A 21,031-nucleotide genomic window follows, 5' to 3' on the forward strand; every position below is an offset into this window, starting at 1 on the left:
TTTTTCTTAAAGAAGGTAAATGAATTTGAACGAAAACAGAAGAGAAGACTTTCAGCCTTGATCCTTTTATAGAATTCAGGCAGTGAAAAGGGATTGGAAAGTAGCTCTTTCAAGGAGATACCTCAAAATAGGGAAGTTTTGAAAAAGCAAAAAGTGATTTTTTCCTGTGAAACTAGGTATGCTGGCTTGAATGGGCACCCATGGCACTGGTTCTTGAAGAGTTTTCATGATCCATCGGGCCTCATTTTCTACAACCTCTCACCCCACCTAGACCCAGTGTGGCTGTGGAGTTACCACAGCAGATGGGCAGTGTTTTACAGTAACTATACAATTTACACACTAGTGAGAATTCTGATCCCAGCATTGACCTTATCGCATGGACCTTTAGCAAGCACCCTTCCAAAGTTTGCAAGGGAGTCTCTAAGTCTCCCAGTCTCTACGTCTCCCAGTAAGGAGAACATAAACAAATAACTGACAAAAACATGTAACCTTCATGGACTTCAGCATTTGAGAAAAAAATTCCCAAGTCAAGAAAACATATTTTGCATCACTATTTCTTATGATACATTAATATTTATGGCAAGCTCAGTATAAAAGCATTCACACAGACTATATTGTTAAACACTATTTCAGCAATGCCTGTGGTCTAATTCACTAGCTGGTTTATACTGAGTTTTATATGATGTTTTTTCACCCATCTTTGGAAGGTGGGTGGATGGCAAATTTCCAGCCCCTGCCAAATACTGAAAAAAACACCATATAATAATGATAGAAATACCTTCTATAATTTCCTGAATATGCCCTTGACAGAGATTTTATGTAGGGACAAAAAGAGTAAGAAACTTTTATCGCTTTGATGTTACCAGGGAAATGAATCTGGAGTATGCCATCAACCTCATCTTACTCCTAAAAAACACAGTTGAGTACTATACTGCAGCCACAGCACACCATACAGGAAAAGCCACCACCTGTCCACGTACAGACAGTTTTAAGCAGCGGCCAAGCAGAAATCTGCCTAGGGTCATCAGCTCACAAGCAACAGGAGGGTCCTACAAAAGGGTAGGGATGACCCTGCTGCCTGCCCTCCCCCTCTCTGAGGGGCTGTCTGAAGTACCGGCAAAGGCCGAGCAGCCAGGTGGATCCTGCCAGTCTGGGATCTGCAGAACAAGTTAGAAGCAAATACAAACAGCTACAATACGTAAAGAGAGAGGGAAATGTTAGGTCACGGCAGGTACCGTCATAATTTTAGGTAAATTCTTCCATGGAAAACCAGTATCACTGAAGAAATTTAAGCTATGGCATATTATAGCAGCTGACAACCTCATCTCAAATACTTCAGACTTGATGCTCATTCCAACTTTATTCTGGTGCCTAACACTAGTGCTATGCAATAATTCCTGATTCGTGCTAATAGAAATGAAAGGACATATTAATATTTAAAATGGATCCTTAAGTTTATTGGAAAGAAAACCAATATTGTCACCTCTTAAGAACAGTATTTTGCAAATTTGAAAAAGAAAAAATTATAATTGTCTTGGGAAAGGGTTTCTTATATTCGCTGTCCTCTTAAAGTAATTGACAATTCAAAGAACTTGAGCTATACCAATTCCGCTAGAGGAAGAAGAAACAAAATCCTGCATTACTGCAGATCAAAGATAATGGAAAAATATAGACATTTACAAGAAGTCCAAGGAAAACAGAAAGAGATGCAGTGTGGTATTTAATTCCTATTTGTGATTCCTGCTACCACTTTAAGAAAACACAGTCATTAAAGTATTGTACTCTTGTCTGCTGGAGAAAGAACAATACAAAAGGATCGCCATTTGCTGAGGAAGCTCCACCTGTAGTAAAGAAACCATCTTTACAAACCAGCAAGTTTGTAGACTGTACCCACTGACCATCTCTCTTTCCAGCAAATGATTATTAAAAATCAAAGGTTGAGGCCTTAGGGCAAGGAATTATTGAGATGACAGATAACTTCTTATATCTAAAGATAAATACCACACACCTATACTCACACTGCTATATCACTCTGGAGAATGTGACGCTGAATGAACAAATGTGCCCTGTTTATCACCAAAATTCTCTGGCAATGAATGTAAGACCCCTGAAATAGATTTATATATATATATATATATATATATATATATATATATAATTTATTTAATTTTTTAATTGGTGCTATCAGTACCTGCCTCTCCAGCTGAAGGTCTCCTGCATGGGGCCCTGTAACATCAGCCCTATGTGCTGTGTCAGTCAGCATGACCAGGGAGCTGCATCCCAAGAGAAAACAACGTACCAAATGGAGCCTCACAGCCCAACAATATTTCCCTTGTTGCAGTAAGGGCTATGGTACCATTAAGCCTGCTAATTAATCAGTGCTCACAGCAAATTCCCAGAGAAAGCAGATAGCTACCAATGGCCAAAAGAGAGCCATTGCTGTTAGAAATAATTTTGTTCCCTGCTTCATCTGATTCCTGTGGAAATGTAAGACCTTGTAAATTTAGGAACTGAGGAAAGAGGGAAAGGGAATGGGTCTGCCCCTTCCCATAAACCCTGCCCAGTGTCAGAAAAGCCTGGGCTTGGTGCAGTCTGTGTAAATTGAAGCTGCCTTTCCCCACACTGTGTTTCTGAATATTCAGGATGGCTGCACCCTGCCCCTGGGCCTGCTCCTGCCCACCCTGGGACAGGAAGGCAGCTATTCCACTATATGCAGTTTACTGACAGATTTACTGGATCTATGAAATCAGCTGGGGCAGAGAAGGAGAATAATCCAAGCTTTCAGAATTTAATGGCCTTTGAAGTGATTCATACAGAAAGGAAACTGAACAAATATCAGCCCGTTCAATTTCCTCACTGTAAGGAAATTAAAAGCAGAGCTAGAGCAGTGACATATAAAAGCATCTCCCTTGCCTTTTAATCTGAGAGTTGAGGTTAAAATAAGATAGATGTATTTTATATGAATATAAATAAATCTGTGGTATCTGCTAGGGCAATACTTGTGTCTTGAGGCAACTGACATTTCCAATTCAAAATTTCCCTTACGAGGAACAAACAAGCAACTCTAAGATAGAACAAGATATGCCCTGGGTTTGTATAATGTCACAGGTGACCAGTGAGGAGAGACAACAATTTCTCTGATGCAAGAAGGGAACTTGTTTTCTAATGGCACATTTCCATTTGGGTTTGAAGGAGACCTGAGATATACTACAATCTAAGATTTTGCAAAAGAAAGTTAGCACCAGAATGTAGCTCTTGCTCATTCCCTGTAAATGATTTGCATTTTATTTTAATTTCTGATCTATTTATCTGTTTTAATATCTCACACTCTTTTTATTATAATATTTTATCTTAGCCTTTAAGGAATCCTTTGCAAGAATTTTAAATCTTGTAATTTAAATCTTGTGTGTAGCCAGGAGTTGGACTCAAAGACCCTTGTGGGTGCCTTTGACCTCAGGATTTTTTATGATTCACCAATTTTGGTTCTGGAAATTCTGGTGACGTTTGCAATGGAGCTTCTCAGAAGAAATGATTATTTAGTAATTTTTCCCAGGACCTTAATTGGCTTGACTAGTGCTGAGAATACTCCCTTATATTGGTCGCAGAAAGTGCCTAGTTATTATCAGGATTTTCAACAGTGAGCTGCACAACGATGACACAAATGCACAGGAAATAATTAAACGTAAGGAGAAAATTAAGTCTGAATTCCTTCAAAAGGACAAGTTGTGGTTTTCTCCTAATGAAAGTCAGGCATCTATTAATAGGCATAGATATTCAGTGGCTCATTACACAAACAAAGCTGTTTTTCCATGGTTTGACAGGAATAGACTTCCTTTTCTCCACCTGCCTTTACTGTCATCTTAGTCTACACTTAAAATTTTGTCTGCTCCTTGTTTAAGTCCAAGCATGTTTGCAGTACTATCTTGAAGTATTAAGTTTGGTCTATGCTAGTATGCAGATACCCTTGTTTGTGGAAGATGCTTTATAACGTTTGACATTTTCAGTTATTGCACAACTTGTTTTTGGCCTTCCGTATATTGCCTTAACTGTGACAGTTTAGCCCAGGCTCATCCATGGTCACACACATAGTTTCTTTGCGCACTACTCTCATGCTGTGCTCCTGACATAATCACTATGAAAAAAGCTCCCGTTTCAAGTGTCACAGGTGTTATCTGACTTCCCTTGCTTTCTCTCTTCCCTCCAACTCTCCCCTCCTACTGACAAGCCTATCTTTCAGACTACATTATACAGTTCATAGTTTATTTATACAGGATGTAGCAACCTTGAGATCTTATTTTTAAACAAAACATAATTGGTGGTTGAACATATTTAAGCTGTAATATGATGAAAAAATCAAACGTTCTTGCAAGATGGCATTTCATCTAGTCAATACTGAATGTTTAATTCTTTTCTGATCACAGATAGAAAGCAGCATAGTTCACTTAAAATATTTTTAAAATCTCTTGCTTCCAACTTTTAAAACATTATAGTAGTCTCGCATCACATTATTATGCTTTTCTCCAAAAACACGACTAGAATGATTCATTAAAAAGCTAACCTACAATTCACAAGTGATTACATTATTCCAAGAGCTGAGAATTAACAAAAAACAAATATTTGATTCAAAATTTGTAACACCATATTTCAACTTTTGGTTACACTCACCTCACTTAAGCTGTGCAGTTGCTCAGTTGCTTCCTTTCGTGAAATATATGCTTTCTGATCTAGCCTACAAAATAAAACAAGAATTTTCACTCAATAAATTGCTTGTGTGTGCTGCAAATATTTCAAACTTTTCATCATGTCTGTACATAAATTGCAAGTTACAGGATATTTATTCAAAAAATAACATTTCTATGAAAGTTACTTCTGTATTTTATACCTCATGCAAAAAACACTGGTGATTTTATGGAATTCTACATAATATATTTAAACTCTGAATGAGAACCTGGAAACTATAACTTTAAAGTGTGGGCTCACTCTGTCATACAAAGAGTCCTGCAGCAGCATGATTGGCTCTCAGCATCATAAGTTAATAGGGTTAAAGCCAAAAGTAAGCCCAAACATTTAAACCTAAGTACGATTTGTCCTACATGCTTTAAGTTAAGAACAAAAGTTTTCCTGTATCAGAGCCATAAAGAATAAATCTTTCCGTATTTCTACTTGATGATATTTTAGGCTCCCAGTCTTCAACTTTCTGCTTAAGTTCTCTTTTGCAAATTTCACAAAGACTCACCAGACTGTCATGAGGAGCTGGAAAACCTTTAAACAATAGAGATTTCCATGTTTTGTACTCTCACTTAGCAGCCATCAGTGTCCATAGCTTTGCTTTTCTCTCAGTTTATCACCACTTCTCCATGCAGAAATAGGAAAGGAAGGTCCTGGACCAGCAAGGGGAAAATCTCTTCCCACTGACTATAGCTAGTGAGAGGATTGTGCCATGTCCAGGCAGATGCAGTCATATCCTAGGACTCCACACGCACACCAGCTTCAGGGTTAGTTACAGGCATCTATCAGGGAATGAAACTGAAGCCTAATAAAAACCTGCCATGCACTAGGTGAGAAACCTGCAAAGCCTCATACCACAGTTCTATCATTTCCCAAAGCAGAGGCTTTCTTTCCACATAAAACTTCGAAGACTGACATGGGTGTATCACAAGTTGACTTGCAACAACAGCATTCAGCTGAAGCAAGAAAACCATTGCTGTCCCAGAGAATGAGATTTCTCATTGCTGAAAAGGTGGCAATATTTGTTCAAGACTGGTCCCTGCAAGAACTCACTTGTGGATGTGATCAAAATCATTACAAAACCCGGATTCCTTTGAACAAAATAATTCATATTTTTCAACCTATTGTGCTCACTCTCATCCCAGCAAAACCAAGCAGTTTTAAAAGTCTCTAGAGACAACAAAGTACAGAGATACACAGTCCTTTGTGTAGTTCTTTACCAAGAACTATAGTTCTTCATAGATTTACTACGCATTTAAAGACTGAAATGTGCACAAAGTCTGCCACAAAAACTTTCTATACTAAAATACACATGATAGTTATAGCACAATGAACATCCACTTGCCTTCAAAAAGGCTCTGAGATGTGCAATTTCTGTAGGAACAAAAAGGAGTCATTTTGGTGGTGGTACATGTAGCACCAGCATGGGAGGCCTCACAGGCCAGCCAGCCCGCACCTCAGTGAAGATACGTTGTTCAGAAGTGTATGAGAGATTGCTGGAGGTACTTAAGCAGCAAGGTGCCTTTGGCTGACTGTTGTACCAGCATCTATCTACATGTCTGTATAGCTCTCCACATGTATATCCTTTGTGCCATTTCTCCTAAAAATGAATAGCAAACATCTCTATAATGTGAAGAGAACAGAAGGAAAACCAAATTACAGAAGCAAAAAGATTAATGCCTAACAACTTATCTCTAGCTTTTACGCAGCAGCGACAACAGTATGAGGCAGCAGAAAAGAGTTTTACAAGACTGTGAAATACCATGGGGAGCCAAAGAACTAATTGAATAGGGAAAAGTGAAATGCTCATAGTTTTGTTTAATAACATATAAGGAAGGACCTGCAAGACTACAAGCAGCTGAAGAATCAATCCACTAATGAAGTGAAAAATATTTAGAGTGATTTATTACATTGAACAAGTGCTAGACAAGTGGAAAGGAAGAAAAGACATGTCAAATTTGTTCTCTTCTGGTATTATTTGGATGACTCTTCAGGGTGTATCAGATGCAGCAGAACTTAGCCTACCTCAGCAAAAGAAAACAAAAAAGCTAAAGAAGGACATCAGCAGTTCTTATAGGTGCAGGATGATATTCTACATAATTCACAGCTATATCACTCATGAATCTTGCACTCTGGAGGGTAAAAAGTTTACAGCATCCCTGCAGTACTACCTCTCTCATTCGAGATGATGTACTTGTCTACTGTTTTAGGGATGCAGAAGTCTTGCATTTTACTCTTTTTATTTCACTGAAAATACTGGAATAAGATGTTCTTAGTTTTGTGTTCTTTGGATTCAGAAGATGCTAAATACTTTTTCTGAAATCATTAACGTGAATAACCATTTTTGTGTGAAAAAACATTAACAGCAATCTATATATGCTGAGCTAATCCTATTCTATAGAGTTTGGGGGTGTGCTTCTTTGTTTTCACCAAGATTAACCACTCTGCTAGGCAAATGCAGGTTATCTGATTGTCACCAGGCAACAAAGGGCTTACAATTTAATAACTAAGGGTTGGATCCTACTCTCATTAAAAGTCAATCACAAATTATCCATTAACTTCAAAAGCAGCAGCAAGAAGCCCTAATTTTCCATCTGTACTGAGAACATTAAAATTATTTTGAACTGCAGCTGAAATTTTGAATAATTGCAGGCAACCCTTATTTTGTATTATTGACGTCACATAAAATAATGAAAATGTAATTCTCTCTATAGCTACTATTCAAATATGTGTAACATTATTCTTTACAAACTATAAAAAGCCTGATCTCTCACCCTTCCTGCAGTCTGGCAACTCTGGCTTTGGCAGAATTATTGTGTTCTGCTATGGCACAGATGACTAAGATTCAATCCAATAACATGTACATTTGAAGCTTGTGGACATAACAAAAAAAAAAATCTAAATGTTAATTATCATAACAGAGCTCCTAACAGACTTCAAGGAGAGGACGAATTTGCATGAGCAGTGAGCTGTTTAAAAAAACAGATCAAAACATGTAAAGTATTGAATTATGCATGATACCACTTCTAAACTCATATAAAATTCAAATAAAAACACACAATTTTAAAAACTAGGGAAAATGTTTAAACCTAAGCAAATTTAATTCTTATTTCCCAGATTAAAACCAGAAAGGAGCATTACATTCTATAATCTTGACATCTCCAGCCTTTACACTCCTCCCAGTTCTACCTCGGATTAGGACTAGATTCCTGTATGTTTAAACCCGTGTAACCCTGGATTACACTAACACCATTCTCTGGAGACATTTATGCACCACAGTGCCACATGCGCTCAGCATCTTGGGCCAAGTAATACATTAGAGGTGCCACTAGTGATAACTCCTTGAAAGCAAACTCTATTCTGTGCAGTGGATTGAAACCTCTTTTCCAGATTCACTTTCAGTCTGTCCTGGACCCATATTCCTTCCTCATCTCCAGTCTGTCTATCAGTTTTACCCTGCCCACTGTGAGGATGGCCTGTCAGAAGAACAGCTCAGAAAATGTAGTCTCAGTACCACATCAGGGGACTGACTCAGCCTATCCAGAGGTTACATTACATGGGTTCACAGAATGGCAGACCCCACAACCGACACACCTCAGCATCAGGGAAATGGAAACATCATTTCTGAGCCCCACAAATGGCAAAAAGCACTACAAACTTCAAACATACTCACCACCTCATACAGGGCTGCAAGTAAATGCTTAAAAAGCCGGCTTATGAATCCTTAAAAAGCAAAGCAGAATGACAACAGGCTTTTGGATTAACATAAAGATGTTTTTTTGAGAGTTCACATTCTAAGGGCACAAGACTGCTTGGACACATCCTAGGCTACTCTATGGGCAGTCCCTGAATGCTGGAGCAAGCAGACATCCAGAGAGCCAGCAGAGCATTGTCCGTCTCAAGTTGCAGTAGTTAAAGGCTGGCTGTGGACCACCATTATCTGCTTTTCTTATTATGAGTGCATCTCATACTCACCCACAGTCCTTATTTGGGCTACAGTAATATGCTTTTTTTTCTTTTTCCCCTGTGTCATACCACCACCACTACTGCCACCTTTTTTTTTTTTTTTTTAAAGTGGATGGCAACCCAAGAGTTTGCTCGTGGATTTTCCATTTCTTGATACAAGAAGTATCATTAGCACCTTATACATCAATATTTTAATACAAGACTCCTGAAGAAACTGATTTTAGGAACTGATCCATCATTTCCCAGCAAAACAGTGCTTTATCAGCAAATCAAGATTTGCTGACACAGAGGTAAGCACAGACACAGACTGGTCATGATGAATTTTTGCCAGATCGGAGGGAATATGGCCAGGTTTTCTCCCGGCTTGCCTGGCCACCTGCATGGGAGTGAAGCCTCCCCAGCCCTGCCTCACCCATGAGGCTCTGCCACATGGTATGGGGACATCAGCAATTCTGCATCTTCCCTGCTCTTTCTGACACATCTCTGAGATGTATCTGTTCAGCAGAAAGTATGGAAGATATCAGTCACCACTTGAACTGCACTCTCAAAAGCTACTTGCCTTAAAAAGTTTGTTACTGAAAGCCTTGCTAGAGCTCAGCCTCCCATGGGGGGCACAGACATCCTGGGAGGTTCTGGCTGAGCCCCAGATCCAGGGAAGCCCAGGGCTCTCAGCATTCCCAGGTTTCCTGGAGAAGAGTTGTAGGTCTGACAGCAACAGCTATCCTGAAACCTCTGCAGAAATTACAGTCCAAGCCAGGGACAAGCTGGGTCCTACTGAATGAAACCGCTCCACTTCTATTTTATTTGGGGAATATAAAGCAGAGGGAACTTTTTCTTTGTCAGAAAAAAAAAATGTAGTTCCCCCATTGACTTGGAACACAAACTTCTCTGAAACACTGATATTCCCATTGCCCAGGAGTCCCATGCTTCAGCCCCCCGCCTGTGTAACAAGTATCTGAAGATAACACCATCCTCCACTCAGGTAAACTGCGGGCACAGCTCTGCAATCTGGATCAGTTTTGCTGATTGACTTTAAGAAGGCAATCAGTAAGAGCAGCTTTTTGCAATCATGCAAAATCATACATGCTTTCCTGTTCTCTTTTAAAAAAGACGATTCTCTTTATTGCACCATTTGTTCCTGGGGCTTGCATGTAATTTTTATCTCCCAGAGGTGCAGATTATATTACACTCTTATCCAAACCCAACTACACACAATGACTAGAGCAGCATTCAATGTAATCAGTGGCAACAGTATTAAAAATTCATGTTCTTTTAATAAAATGTAAAGGTTTCCATCTACACAAATGGAATTTCATATTCTAAATTGATGCTGATTTTCATAAAATCATGCATGATAAACACCTCAAAGTTAAAACCCTTGATTCACAGGGCAAATACAGCTTAGCCAAGACCAAGACAATATCCCCTCATTCTTCTGTTTCAAATGCAATATAGAGTTATCCTTAAATCTCTTCACCAAGTCTATTCTCCTATTTCTCTCAAATCCCACTAACTTTTCCTTCACTGCTTCAGTGGTTGTGAGTCATTATAAAATGAAAGCACCCAACCAGCAACCAACCCCTCCACCCAAACAATCTACGCATGCACTTGTGCCCTATTTCTATGAATTGTTTCTCTTACATTGCGAGTTCTGCTCTTCTGTCACGTATCTGTTTATGAAATTACTGTGTTACGTCACCCTGAATTTAGACTGCTCTGCTAAATGGGGACTGTGCCCAAAAGTTTCTTGTATCTCAGCAGTTTTTTATCCATATCTAGTCAAATTAAAACTGACCTGGTTCTGCACTGACTAGAACAGATTTCAAAAACTCCGTACAGTTCAGATGTATTTAGATTTTAAACTCCAATGAGGCTAATTACAGAGCTATAGCAATCTGAAGAAATTATATTATAGAAGAAGGAACAACAAAGCTTACTAGAAATAATTCACCTTAGTCTGAGACAAATAAATCCTTCCTCTCCTATCCTCCCCACACACATCTGATAGATAGTAGTGGCACGCCTGCAGTAATGCAGTCATCTCCTCTTCTTCAAAAGACCAGAAAGCTTCTGGTCTATGAGTTGTGTATCCTAGGAAGTTGCAATGTTGTGACGAACTTTCACTTTTACCAGTAACCCAGCAAAACTCAGCTAGAAGGTAGAGAAACTCAAGTTTTGCAGGGCTAGCAGATGCATTCTGTCAAAATCTAACTATGACCGTTGTCTGCTCCCAAGCCCAAATACTTAACCTTTGCCATGTTCCAGAGCAGAGAAGGCAGAAAACAAGGCAAGACATCATAGCTTCGCAGCTGTGTTTCACAGCCCATTGCACAAGCCAGTTCTGTGATCCTGACACAGCAGCCAGTGATCTGCACAAGCTGAGACATGGGCACAAAATGACTCTCTGGCCCAATCAAAGCCTATTGCTGGCAAAGAGATGAGGCAAGCTGTTGGTGACTCTTAAGAGGAGTCACCAGCCAGAGTGACCCTGAAACTGAAAAGTGTTGACCTCATCATATGCAATTCAAAGTCCTCTGCCCTAGCTGGGTGGTGGGGAAGTTGAGACAGCTAAAGTGAATACAAGGTGTGTGTGTGAGGCCAAGGACCGTGAGCTAATGTGTGTTCACTCCACGCTCAAAGTCCCTTTTTTGGCAGCAAAGTCACCTCCATTTTGTTTTAATAATCAAACTAAGACATGGCCAGAACTGAGATGTGATGACTAAGCTTTCACAGCTCTTAGCATGATAAATCCAGGTGCCACTATTTAAAAAACTTAGCATTTGTGGATAGCCAGCTTCCTAAGGAACTACCCAGGCGTTAAACAAGTAAATAGCATAGCAAGCAACAGTTTCATACCAGGCAAACTGAAAAGGCCAAACAGTTCAAGTGCACAGGGTAATTTTGCTGTTGTTGCCGTTTAATTCGTGCACACTATGGCTTTTATGTTTAAAGTCCATCTTTTTTTCATTATGTTTCTGTCACCAGTCAAAATTAATCAATGTTACTTCCTTATCTATCCTAACACAGAGATCCTACCAGCAGAGCGTTATGTAGGTCTAACTCTCTGGTACCAAACTCACTATTCTCCTCTTGACAAGTAATCCATGTGATTTTTTCTTAGAGATGTAGAAGGCAGGTTTTTCCCAGAGATGTAGAAGGCAGGTTTCCTAGGCTAGGGGTAATTAGAAACACTTTCTGATATGCAGGATTTGCAGTGTCTCAATTGCAGATACAAGCATTGGAGAGTGAATATAGTTCTTTGTGAAAGCTAATTAAATGGTTGGTCATTCTGCTAAAGTTTCCTTTGAGTGCACAAATTAAAATCATTTACAACATTGCCTACTAAAGGCTGTCATGAAGGCAACCGGTTCCTTTCACATAAAGCACCAAAATACCATTAGATGGCAACTGTTATAACTGACCTAGCACCAACTTGAGACAGGCCTTGGAGGCAATGAGCTCTGTGTGTCCACTAGCTGTGTCCTGACCCACTGATCACCTCCAGGATGTACAGCTGCTGCTCAAGTCCCCTCCAAAGACAGCCAGAGCCTCTGTCACACTGCAGTGGAAGCGCTCACAGCACCAAGGCTGTCATGCACCTTCGGGCAGAGAACAGAGATCAGAGAGTCCTGGCTCACCTGCCTGAAACTCTAAGTGCACAGCAAAGCAGGGCTGATCCAGCACCTGAGCATGGGAAATCTGTAAGGAGTACCCTGAAAACTGATGACTCTGAAGAGCATGACCTTATTTACACAGTCCAAGCCCATCAGTAAGAGCTAAATCTTATCCTTGGGACATGCCTTTACTGGTAGGTCAGGTCAGCTGGGTGAGGTGAAGCCCCATTTCCAGCCTTTTGCAGAGCTGTGAAGATTGGGAATGGAATTCTGACTCCCAGTAGTTACCAGAGGTAGGTTACTTCATTATCTGCTGAGTTGTCTGTAATCAAGACCCAGCTAACACTTGATCTGAATGTGTCCCACTCCCCCGCCCCCCCCCCAATACCCTTCACAGCATTGAAAGAAGCACAGTTCCACAGTGCTCAGGGTGTAAACAATATGTAAATGTATACATACCCATGCTAAAATCAAATGTGTGGCTTCCCATTTCTCAGTGGGAATACAGCTCTGAGAAAGACTGAGGCAAGTCAGCATTGGGGGGGGGGGGGTATTGAGCTATTTTTGAAACTTGGCATTGGCACACAGGAACTGAAATTTCTGATCTGACGATGTTTTTCCTGTTTGAAATTAAAGGGGTTTAAAGAAAGATGAAATTTGCATTCTTATCTTCATCCCTTTCATTTTCTCCAAACAGTTCTAGGCACATAAATACAGAATACAACTGCCAATTCGGAGCCAGGAGTCTGAATATTTTATACAAAAGGCAGCAACTTAATTAGCCTTTCCTAGAAATGATCAGAAATGAAATGCACTGTCTTATCCAAAAGCTTACCTTGGCTGAAACCTCACGACTTCTTCCTGGCATCTGAAGGACACGTTCTGTGCATAGTCATTAGCTGAGGATCCTTCCTTCTCCTGCCAGTCTGAGAGGCCTGGCAATGAGCTCTCCAGCTCCTGCAGAAAGCAACAAAAATGTTGAATGTCCTGTCAGTACTGATCAAACTCAGCTGAATATTTTGCTTTAAGGAAGAAAAAGCTTATGGAACTGGATGCTGATTTGTGGTTCACTGTTATTTTTTGGTAACAATCTGGAAACAATTGGAAAACACAGAGTAGAAAAGGTTTTAAACAAAGCAGCATTGTCATTCACTGTAAAATGCTTTTTGAAACCAATGCAGACAAGAAGCTACTGTAACCCATTTGATGTTTATTAGTTAGATAACATACGTAAGCATCTGAGCTAAAAGGTGCTGTATGTAGAGTTCAATATTTTTTGCTTTATATATACATTTACATTTAAATTGAAATTATTTATTCACATGTCGGTAATATTTCATTGCTTGGGCATAATCAGAAAAATTTTGGCTGACAAAAGCAAATTCAGTTCACTTAAATATAATTTGTAAAGTTTACCCAGCTTCTTGTTCCTATTGCTCTTTCCCTTCCCCAGCATATTCATAGCTTAATGAATAGAGTATTTCTGCAGAGGAGTGAAAATCAGTGAGCAAAATTAAAACAAACAAACAAACAAAAAAAACCAGTCACATCAGACACCTAGCCACAAAGGAAATAAAAAAGGCAATTTTGTCCAACAAATCAAAGCCAGAACAAGGAATTAGAAAGGAATACACTTGACTTCAAGCTTTCAGAAACCAGTTGTATGGCTGTGACAATTTATTTAGCACGTCTTAATTTCCTTACCTATAAAATGGGTTATAATATTTCCATTGCATTGCCAAGGGGTAAGTTAATGAAGGTTTTTTCAAATCAAAGTTTTTTTGTTTTTTTTTCGTTGTTGTTGTTTTTTGTTTGTTTGTTTTACTTTCTTTATTAGCTTTTATCAGCCAATATTTTATTCTACTCATTTACAAAATTAAAATGCAATGTGTTTTGCAAAACAACACATTCACTTCCTCTGGTAAAACAATGTTCCTGAGTTTGCTCCAGTCTCAAAGCTTAGATGCAAGCTTGAAAGTCAGAAGATTGGATAGGACTGCTCGGATGGGAATTTGGAGTGCTGAAGTCATTCTACATTTACAAAAACCATGGCTGCTTTTCACTTCCTTCTTAGCCTGTTCTATCTTTACATATTATGAATGAATCTTGCTTACAGATACACTATTTAAACAAAAGTAAATTATTCTTTTATAAAATTGCAAACTCTACTAAAAGTTATAAAATTTAAGAAAGTTGCCTAAATGATTTCCTCTCAGGAGAAATATTCAGTGCTTGCCTCTCAAAATTAATGTTGAAGGACTAAAGGAACTTGTAAAAAGACCTGGTAAAAAATAAATAAATAAAAAGTCCAATAATTGGCATTTTACTTCCTTCTTATGATGATATTTTAACTATACTCTTACAATTTATTTTAATCTAAGTCCTCTTATAAAGTACCAGGATACTTGTTGAATAAGGGAATATTAATTTCTACTTGGTCTATGAGATCTGTAAAAATATGCCTGTGTACTGCTTTCACAGAAGTGTAAATATTTGTGCTTAGATGCGCTTAAATTCAAAAGTTGACGACAACAGCTGTTAATACAGGCAAAAATAAAACTTTGGGTGCTATGTAAATGATCAAAACAACGGCCTTTCAAGTTTAGCAATTCTATCTTGAGGCTGAAATCTTCTCAGTGTTGGACTGTTTAAATTATTAAGTTCCAAAAAGCCAGCCCAGTTAAAAGTGCTAAACCAAACCTGCATTTGATAAAGTACAAGTGGTAAACTTGCTTCAGCAGAAGCCACTTTTTTTTTTTTTTTTGCCACTTTTCCACTCTCAACTATCAGCAGAAAGAAAATGACAATTCAAGATGCTTTCTCTTAGGTGAAAGAGAAAGTTGAGGACCATAATACATGGGGTGGTTGTATTTTTAATTATTATTATTTTTGTGGTGGTGGTGGGTTTTGGTTGTTTACTTGTTTTGTTTGTAAGTTAAGTTGTTATGATGTTATAGAGAAACCCTAGGGAATCACCCTTGATGGGACAACTGTTTCTTAAGAGCAACAAAATCTCTTTCTGCTGTGTCAGATGAAACAAACAGCATAGAGCTGTCTTCTATTTTATTTTTTATTTATTTTGATAGGAGAAGGAGTAATGGTTTTAAACTAAAAATGGGTAGATTTAGATTAGATATAAGGAAGAAATTCTTTACTATCAGGGTGGTGAGGCACTGGCACGGGTTGCCCAGAGACATGAACACCCCATCCCTAGAAGTGGTCAAGGCCAGGCTGCATGGGGCTTTGGGCAACCTGGGCTGGTGGGTGGTGTCCCTGCCCATGGCAGGGGGCTGGAACGGGATGGGCTTTCCCTTCCAACCCAAACCATTCTATGATTTTCTTTCTTCTTCACTACGGATTGAGGCTTCTCTAGTCAGGCTGCATCTTGTAAGCAGTTTGTGAATAGGGAAATCTCCAGGCAATACTGAGTAGACTCAGTGCTGTGTAATCACTGCTGTGAGTTTTGCTTTATACACAAAATAATACATGGGTTTGGAAGCAGCCAAAAACAACCATCATACACATGTTGAGATAAATCAGTTTCTGTTTCACAGGCTAATTTTTTTTTTAATGTTTTCCTCCAATCACAGCATATCATAAACCATCTCTGTCACAGCATCTGAATGATGGTACAGACATACAAACTTGTGCTGTGTTTACACAGCAGCTTATCTGCTCTTGAACCCCCAAAAGTGCCTTGCAACCTTAACATGCCCTACCCAACACACAAACACTTCTAGATCTCTTCAAATGCAAATTCCTGACTGTGATTCCTGCCCCTGGGAATACTTTACCAGCACTTGGGACCAGAGCTCTGGTATACCTCATGGTGCTGTGTCAATGCAGAAAATAGCCAGGACTAAAGTCCTGAGCAGAAGTGCCTACTCCCCCACCTGAAATCATCAGTCTACACAGGAAAAGAAGCAGATTTATTTAATGGACAGTGAACTGAACAGATTTAATCCATGACAGGAGGTATAATTTGAACATAAACAGAGTATATGTAAAAAACAAAGTGGAACCTGATATGTTCACGTGCTCGTGTGGCTACTGTCTTTACATTGGCTCTGTTTGTTTTTTGTTTGTTTGTTTGTTTTCTGTGTATTTAAAACCACAACTTTAATACTGGAAGTCCTCTGAAATTAATGTAGGCTGATAACTTAAGTTTATACTCAAAATACAAAATTTCACACAGCAGTTTTCAGCATTCCCATCTCTGGGTATCTATTGTTAAGCCACCATTTCAATTTAATAGTCATTTACTTTAATAATATGACTTAAAAACTGAACTTATACTTGTTATACCAATTAGCTAGTACGTTTAGTGTCATTATATAAAAATATCTCAATATCAATGAGGATTCAGAGGATGAATTAATTTAATAATCTATATTCATGACTGTGTACTAATGGTGAGTGACCAGAGAAAGGATTAGGCAAGAAGAGCAGACTTTCCATTCCTCACCATCTGTTCTCACACCAAACGCCTGAACTATTTTCTAAGCATATGCTTCCTTATCTCTTGAAGCCCCAAAAATCCTAATTAATTTGATTTTCTAGAGATAAATATTGCAGAATTACTAAACAGAGCTCATGAAACCAGTGGAATGGTGAACCCAGGTAGCTCTAATACAAAGTTGTAGCCACATTCCAGCAGCCTGCCCCTGTTTCCATACTTTGGAAAATCTACAGATGCCCCCATGCCCAGCTCCAACCTCCACACTCAGTTTCTGCCTCCATACCCACTTCCTGCCTCCAAAGAAATAACCACATGCAATATCCAAGAAACAGCTTTGCTGTAGTGAGTTTTTATCAGTTGATGTTTCGTCAACTGACGTCATTTGGTACTGCGCTTTTATTAGACTTGGTCCTGTTAATCATCACTGGAAATTCAAGAACCTTTTCTTCATCAAGACACGACCACATGTACTACACTTGTGTCATAAAAATCAGAGGCACAGAAATCACACTTCAGCAGACACACACACTTCCGAGCCTCACGAAGCTCAAAATCCCCAAGATGGCCATCTTTCCCCTACTTGAGCACAGAGACCTGCTCCCTCTCAGTGACCTTTCTACAGCGGAAATCCCCTGGATTCTCGCTAGCAGAAAGGCACACAAAATCGTTTCCATCCAAACAGACTTTAATCCTTCCAACACATGCAGCAAACTTATTTACCAAAAGCCTGTTCCAATTTTAAAGGGACTAGTTTCTAAAAATACAGCTCACAGGCTTATAACACATACATGTGAGTAGCAAGCATTCTTGACTTATCAGAACAACATCTGTAAAAGAGACACTGTCACTGCAGTATTGTCACAGTCTCTTTTTTTTATGCCACAGAGAACTCAGGTTGGGGAATTGAGGCTGTTGGAAAAGTACAGTATCAATAAACTCAAGAAAACGAGGATGAACAATTTAATCACCATTTGCAGCGCATCATACTTTTCTTTTACAATGCTAGTACTCAGATATTACTGTTTGTCAGCTTGACATCAGCTGCTTTTAAGTACATCATTTATCTCACTGAATGGCTTGGTGGCAAGCTGTTTCACAAAAGGAAGGTATATGCAGTTGCACAGTGTTTCAAAGCATCAGTCTGGCCCACTTCCCCAGGTAACAACAACCTGCCATATGCACAAAACCAAGAGCTACTAGAAAAAAACACAGCAGCACCTCACTTTCAGCTTCAAAATGGAGAGAAGCAGATGCAACCAGCTTATGATTCGGGCTGCTAACACAGACAGCTGCAGCAGTTTTTTGAAGGTCACAACACACCAAGGATCTCAATGAGAATCCCTCACATACAAACAAACACTCTGCAGAGCACTTCTGCAAGCAGTCTTGTTTTTCACAGGCACCTTAAACAAAGCCATGAACCAAGCGCTTGCTTCTTCAAGAACAAAAGCTTTTCAGGTAGTTGAAGATGCAGCAAGGCAAGCACTCGGGATCAAGGAGTGTGCACATCCCTACTAATGAGAATGAAGGCTATGTCATATGAGGGGCTCGGTAGATGCCTTCTCCTGAATAGCTTCCCTGTGTAAACTATTCCAAGGGGTAAACACTTTCCCACACTGCAAACACCACTGAACTCAGCATAGATATAAGGATATTCATTGAAAAGTCTTTCACAGTACTAGGATACAATTCCCTCTATGAATTTGCGGAGTTCCTGTTATGATGTTTGCTTTGTGTTCTTGTTTTATATTGCATTCAAAGCTCTACATTAGTTCCTGTCTCTCAAGTAGTCCCAGCAAATCAAAGGTGGGATAAAATAGTGCCTACACATCTCACCTCTTCCAGTATGACAAAGATGGGAGCAATTGGGAGGTGGAGGAGGGCACAGGACCACTTTTGTTTTTCCTAATTCAAGCCCTTGAGTCATGTGAAAATTATCTGCCTGACACTGTTTTTCCTTCCAGAGACTGCATATCTGAGTTGCACTGGTATTTTATGGCAGTCTAATTATATGCTCAAAAAGTTTCCCATGAAAGAATATCAACATTTTCATTTAACTCCTTCAGGCCACATAAAATACCATGGAGCAGCAAATCTGTGCTATATTAGCTTTCATCAAGTGAGAGATACAGGCATGATGTACACAGGGAGAGGGCATACAAGACTCACAGGCAGCTGAAAGAGCAAGAGATTATCTATGAGACAGATCTTGCTGTTTTTATGACTTTCTCGTGACTCCTCTTCCTGATTTGCCTCCACTTGCTCTTCATAGGGAAAAATTTCCAATCTTATTTTTTATCTGCCAGTAAACCCGCACACCTCACCTACCTGCAGCCTACACAGTATTTCCTAGTAACACAATACAGTTACCAAAAAAAAAAAGAAGTTATTACTTCATCTGAGGGATAAACTTCAGGAAAAGCATGCAAAAAGGCAAGAGCTAATGTTGATATCCTGAAAGAGACTGTGATAATACCACTAGGATGCTATTTGCTTTTGCTTTTTGTTCCATGATACAAAAAGAAATTCCTGATTTTGAAGGTAACAGATGCCATCCAAAATAATGAATACCCAAAAAATAGACCAAAACCACTCCTGGGCTATGAATGGTTCAAAGCACTTCAGAAAGCACACTGCAAATTTCTATCGACAAACAAGAACAGAGGAGAAACAGAAAATACAAAAGGCAAATACGCTATACATAAAAGATGAAATACAGACATTTCATGGGCCTTTTCCCTAGTGTGGGCTGCCAATCTACCAAAGTGAACATTAACAGTCTTAGTTAAGAGAATATTTCTAGCTGAGTTAAACCTGGACAAGAGCTCTATCCCTTACATTGCACACAAGATATGACTTGGGAAGCACTGGGGGAGAACAGAGGCACTTCCAGCAGGTGCTGGGGGCATGGTAAGCCTAGAGCCTATGTAGCTAGGTACCTGCACTGTCAGCAGCAGAAGCTTCTTCATTTCTAGTCTTTTAAATAGCCTTTAGGAAAGTTACAGTTCTGCTCCCCTCAGCTCAATGCAAGTAAGCCTGTGGGCAGAGCACTGGTACTAGTCTCTGCAGAGACTTTTGGAATAAATTTATTACTTAAAGATGAGAAAAACAGAAAGTAAGATAAAGGGGATATACAAAATCTTTCCACGGGCAGCCAAAATACCAGTACAAGACATCCTCAGTCATATAAAACAGAAAAATCTTATCAAGTAGTCACAGGAAATCTGAAGAGAGAGATTTGTGTATCTTCAGATATGCTCTCCACTTACTTCTGACAACAGTCGCAAGACAGCCCTCCCTGCAATTCCGTGCCTCAAAGAAATTACTTGTCATTACAGGAGGGTTCCAGGACTCCAGGTCCCTGAAAACTGGGGTAGATTACTGTGGGGTTATAGCTACATCATAGATTACCAGAGTCCCACTTTGCATTTCAAAAGGTGTGTTTGCTCAGACACTGTGCCGTAAACCCACTCTTGGTAAGTTCAGTTTTTACCTGACTTTCCTCATGGCTTTTTCCATTTTCTAGCTTTGCCAAGGGCTTAGGCTTTCTTAGCTTTAAGTTGCCCATGTCAGGCTTTAGAGCATAGTCAGTTACTGCCTGCTCCTTATGCTGCTGGTTGTCTTGCAAAGGCAGCTGCCTTTCTCCTAAGACAGCAGCGTTGTCCAGATAATTTTCTTTGTTATCATCATCTCTGTAAGAAAAACAAAAATGAAATGCATCAGACAGGACTTCAGACACCTGTCAAAACATTATGAAGAACATCAACAAGATCTCAGCTATTCATGGTGTTTTAATTTTAATGTTAAATGTTTGTTGCCTACCCACCAAACAAACATTGCATATATTAGTAAAATGACTGTAAGAGGCTACTGTTTATTCAGAAATCACAAGCTAAACTACAGTTAGTATTATTACATATTCATTTGTGGAGACATTTAATGAGACTAGTTTTAGAGGCACTCTTTGGCCTCAGCTCTACATTTCATATTCCCCAAATAAAACCTGGAACTATCTTTTTCATGCAGCAGGCCTCTCCCTGTCCAATGCTTTACACTAGTTTATAATCTCACATAAATGTTTTCACACAGAGTGATTCCTCCCTATAGTCACACCTCCCTTCTGACAGCCTTTCCTCATCTTTTTGAGGGCTTTTGTGCAGAGCAAGGAAGGTAGGCACACGAAGTAGGGTTTGAAAAACCTGAGGGATGTTTGGGTGGATGGGATAAGTATCAAATGCCACCAGTTTGGAGAAAGATTCCCCTT

General features: G+C 39.4%; 1 protein-coding gene across 24 annotated transcripts in view; it reads right to left on the bottom strand.

The window, feature by feature from the left end:
* The window catches only part of FAM13C (family with sequence similarity 13 member C), a 133,753-nt gene that overhangs the window by 25,723 nt on the left and 86,999 nt on the right, over positions 1 to 21,031 (bottom strand). For all 24 annotated transcript variants that reach the window (XM_083845251.1, XM_083845243.1, XM_083845250.1 and 21 more), the window contains 3 exons: positions 20,261 to 20,459; positions 13,144 to 13,265; positions 4,666 to 4,729 (listed from right to left, as the gene is read on the bottom strand). In XM_083845251.1, coding sequence (XP_083701377.1) covers positions 4,666 to 4,729; positions 13,144 to 13,265; positions 20,261 to 20,459 — 385 coding nt within the window. The remainder of the gene's footprint in view (positions 1 to 4,665; positions 4,730 to 13,143; positions 13,266 to 20,260; positions 20,460 to 21,031) is intronic.

Source organism: Anser anser, assembly GCF_964211835.1.
Source record: "Anser anser genome assembly, chromosome: 7".
NCBI lineage: Eukaryota > Metazoa > Chordata > Aves > Anseriformes > Anatidae > Anser > Anser anser.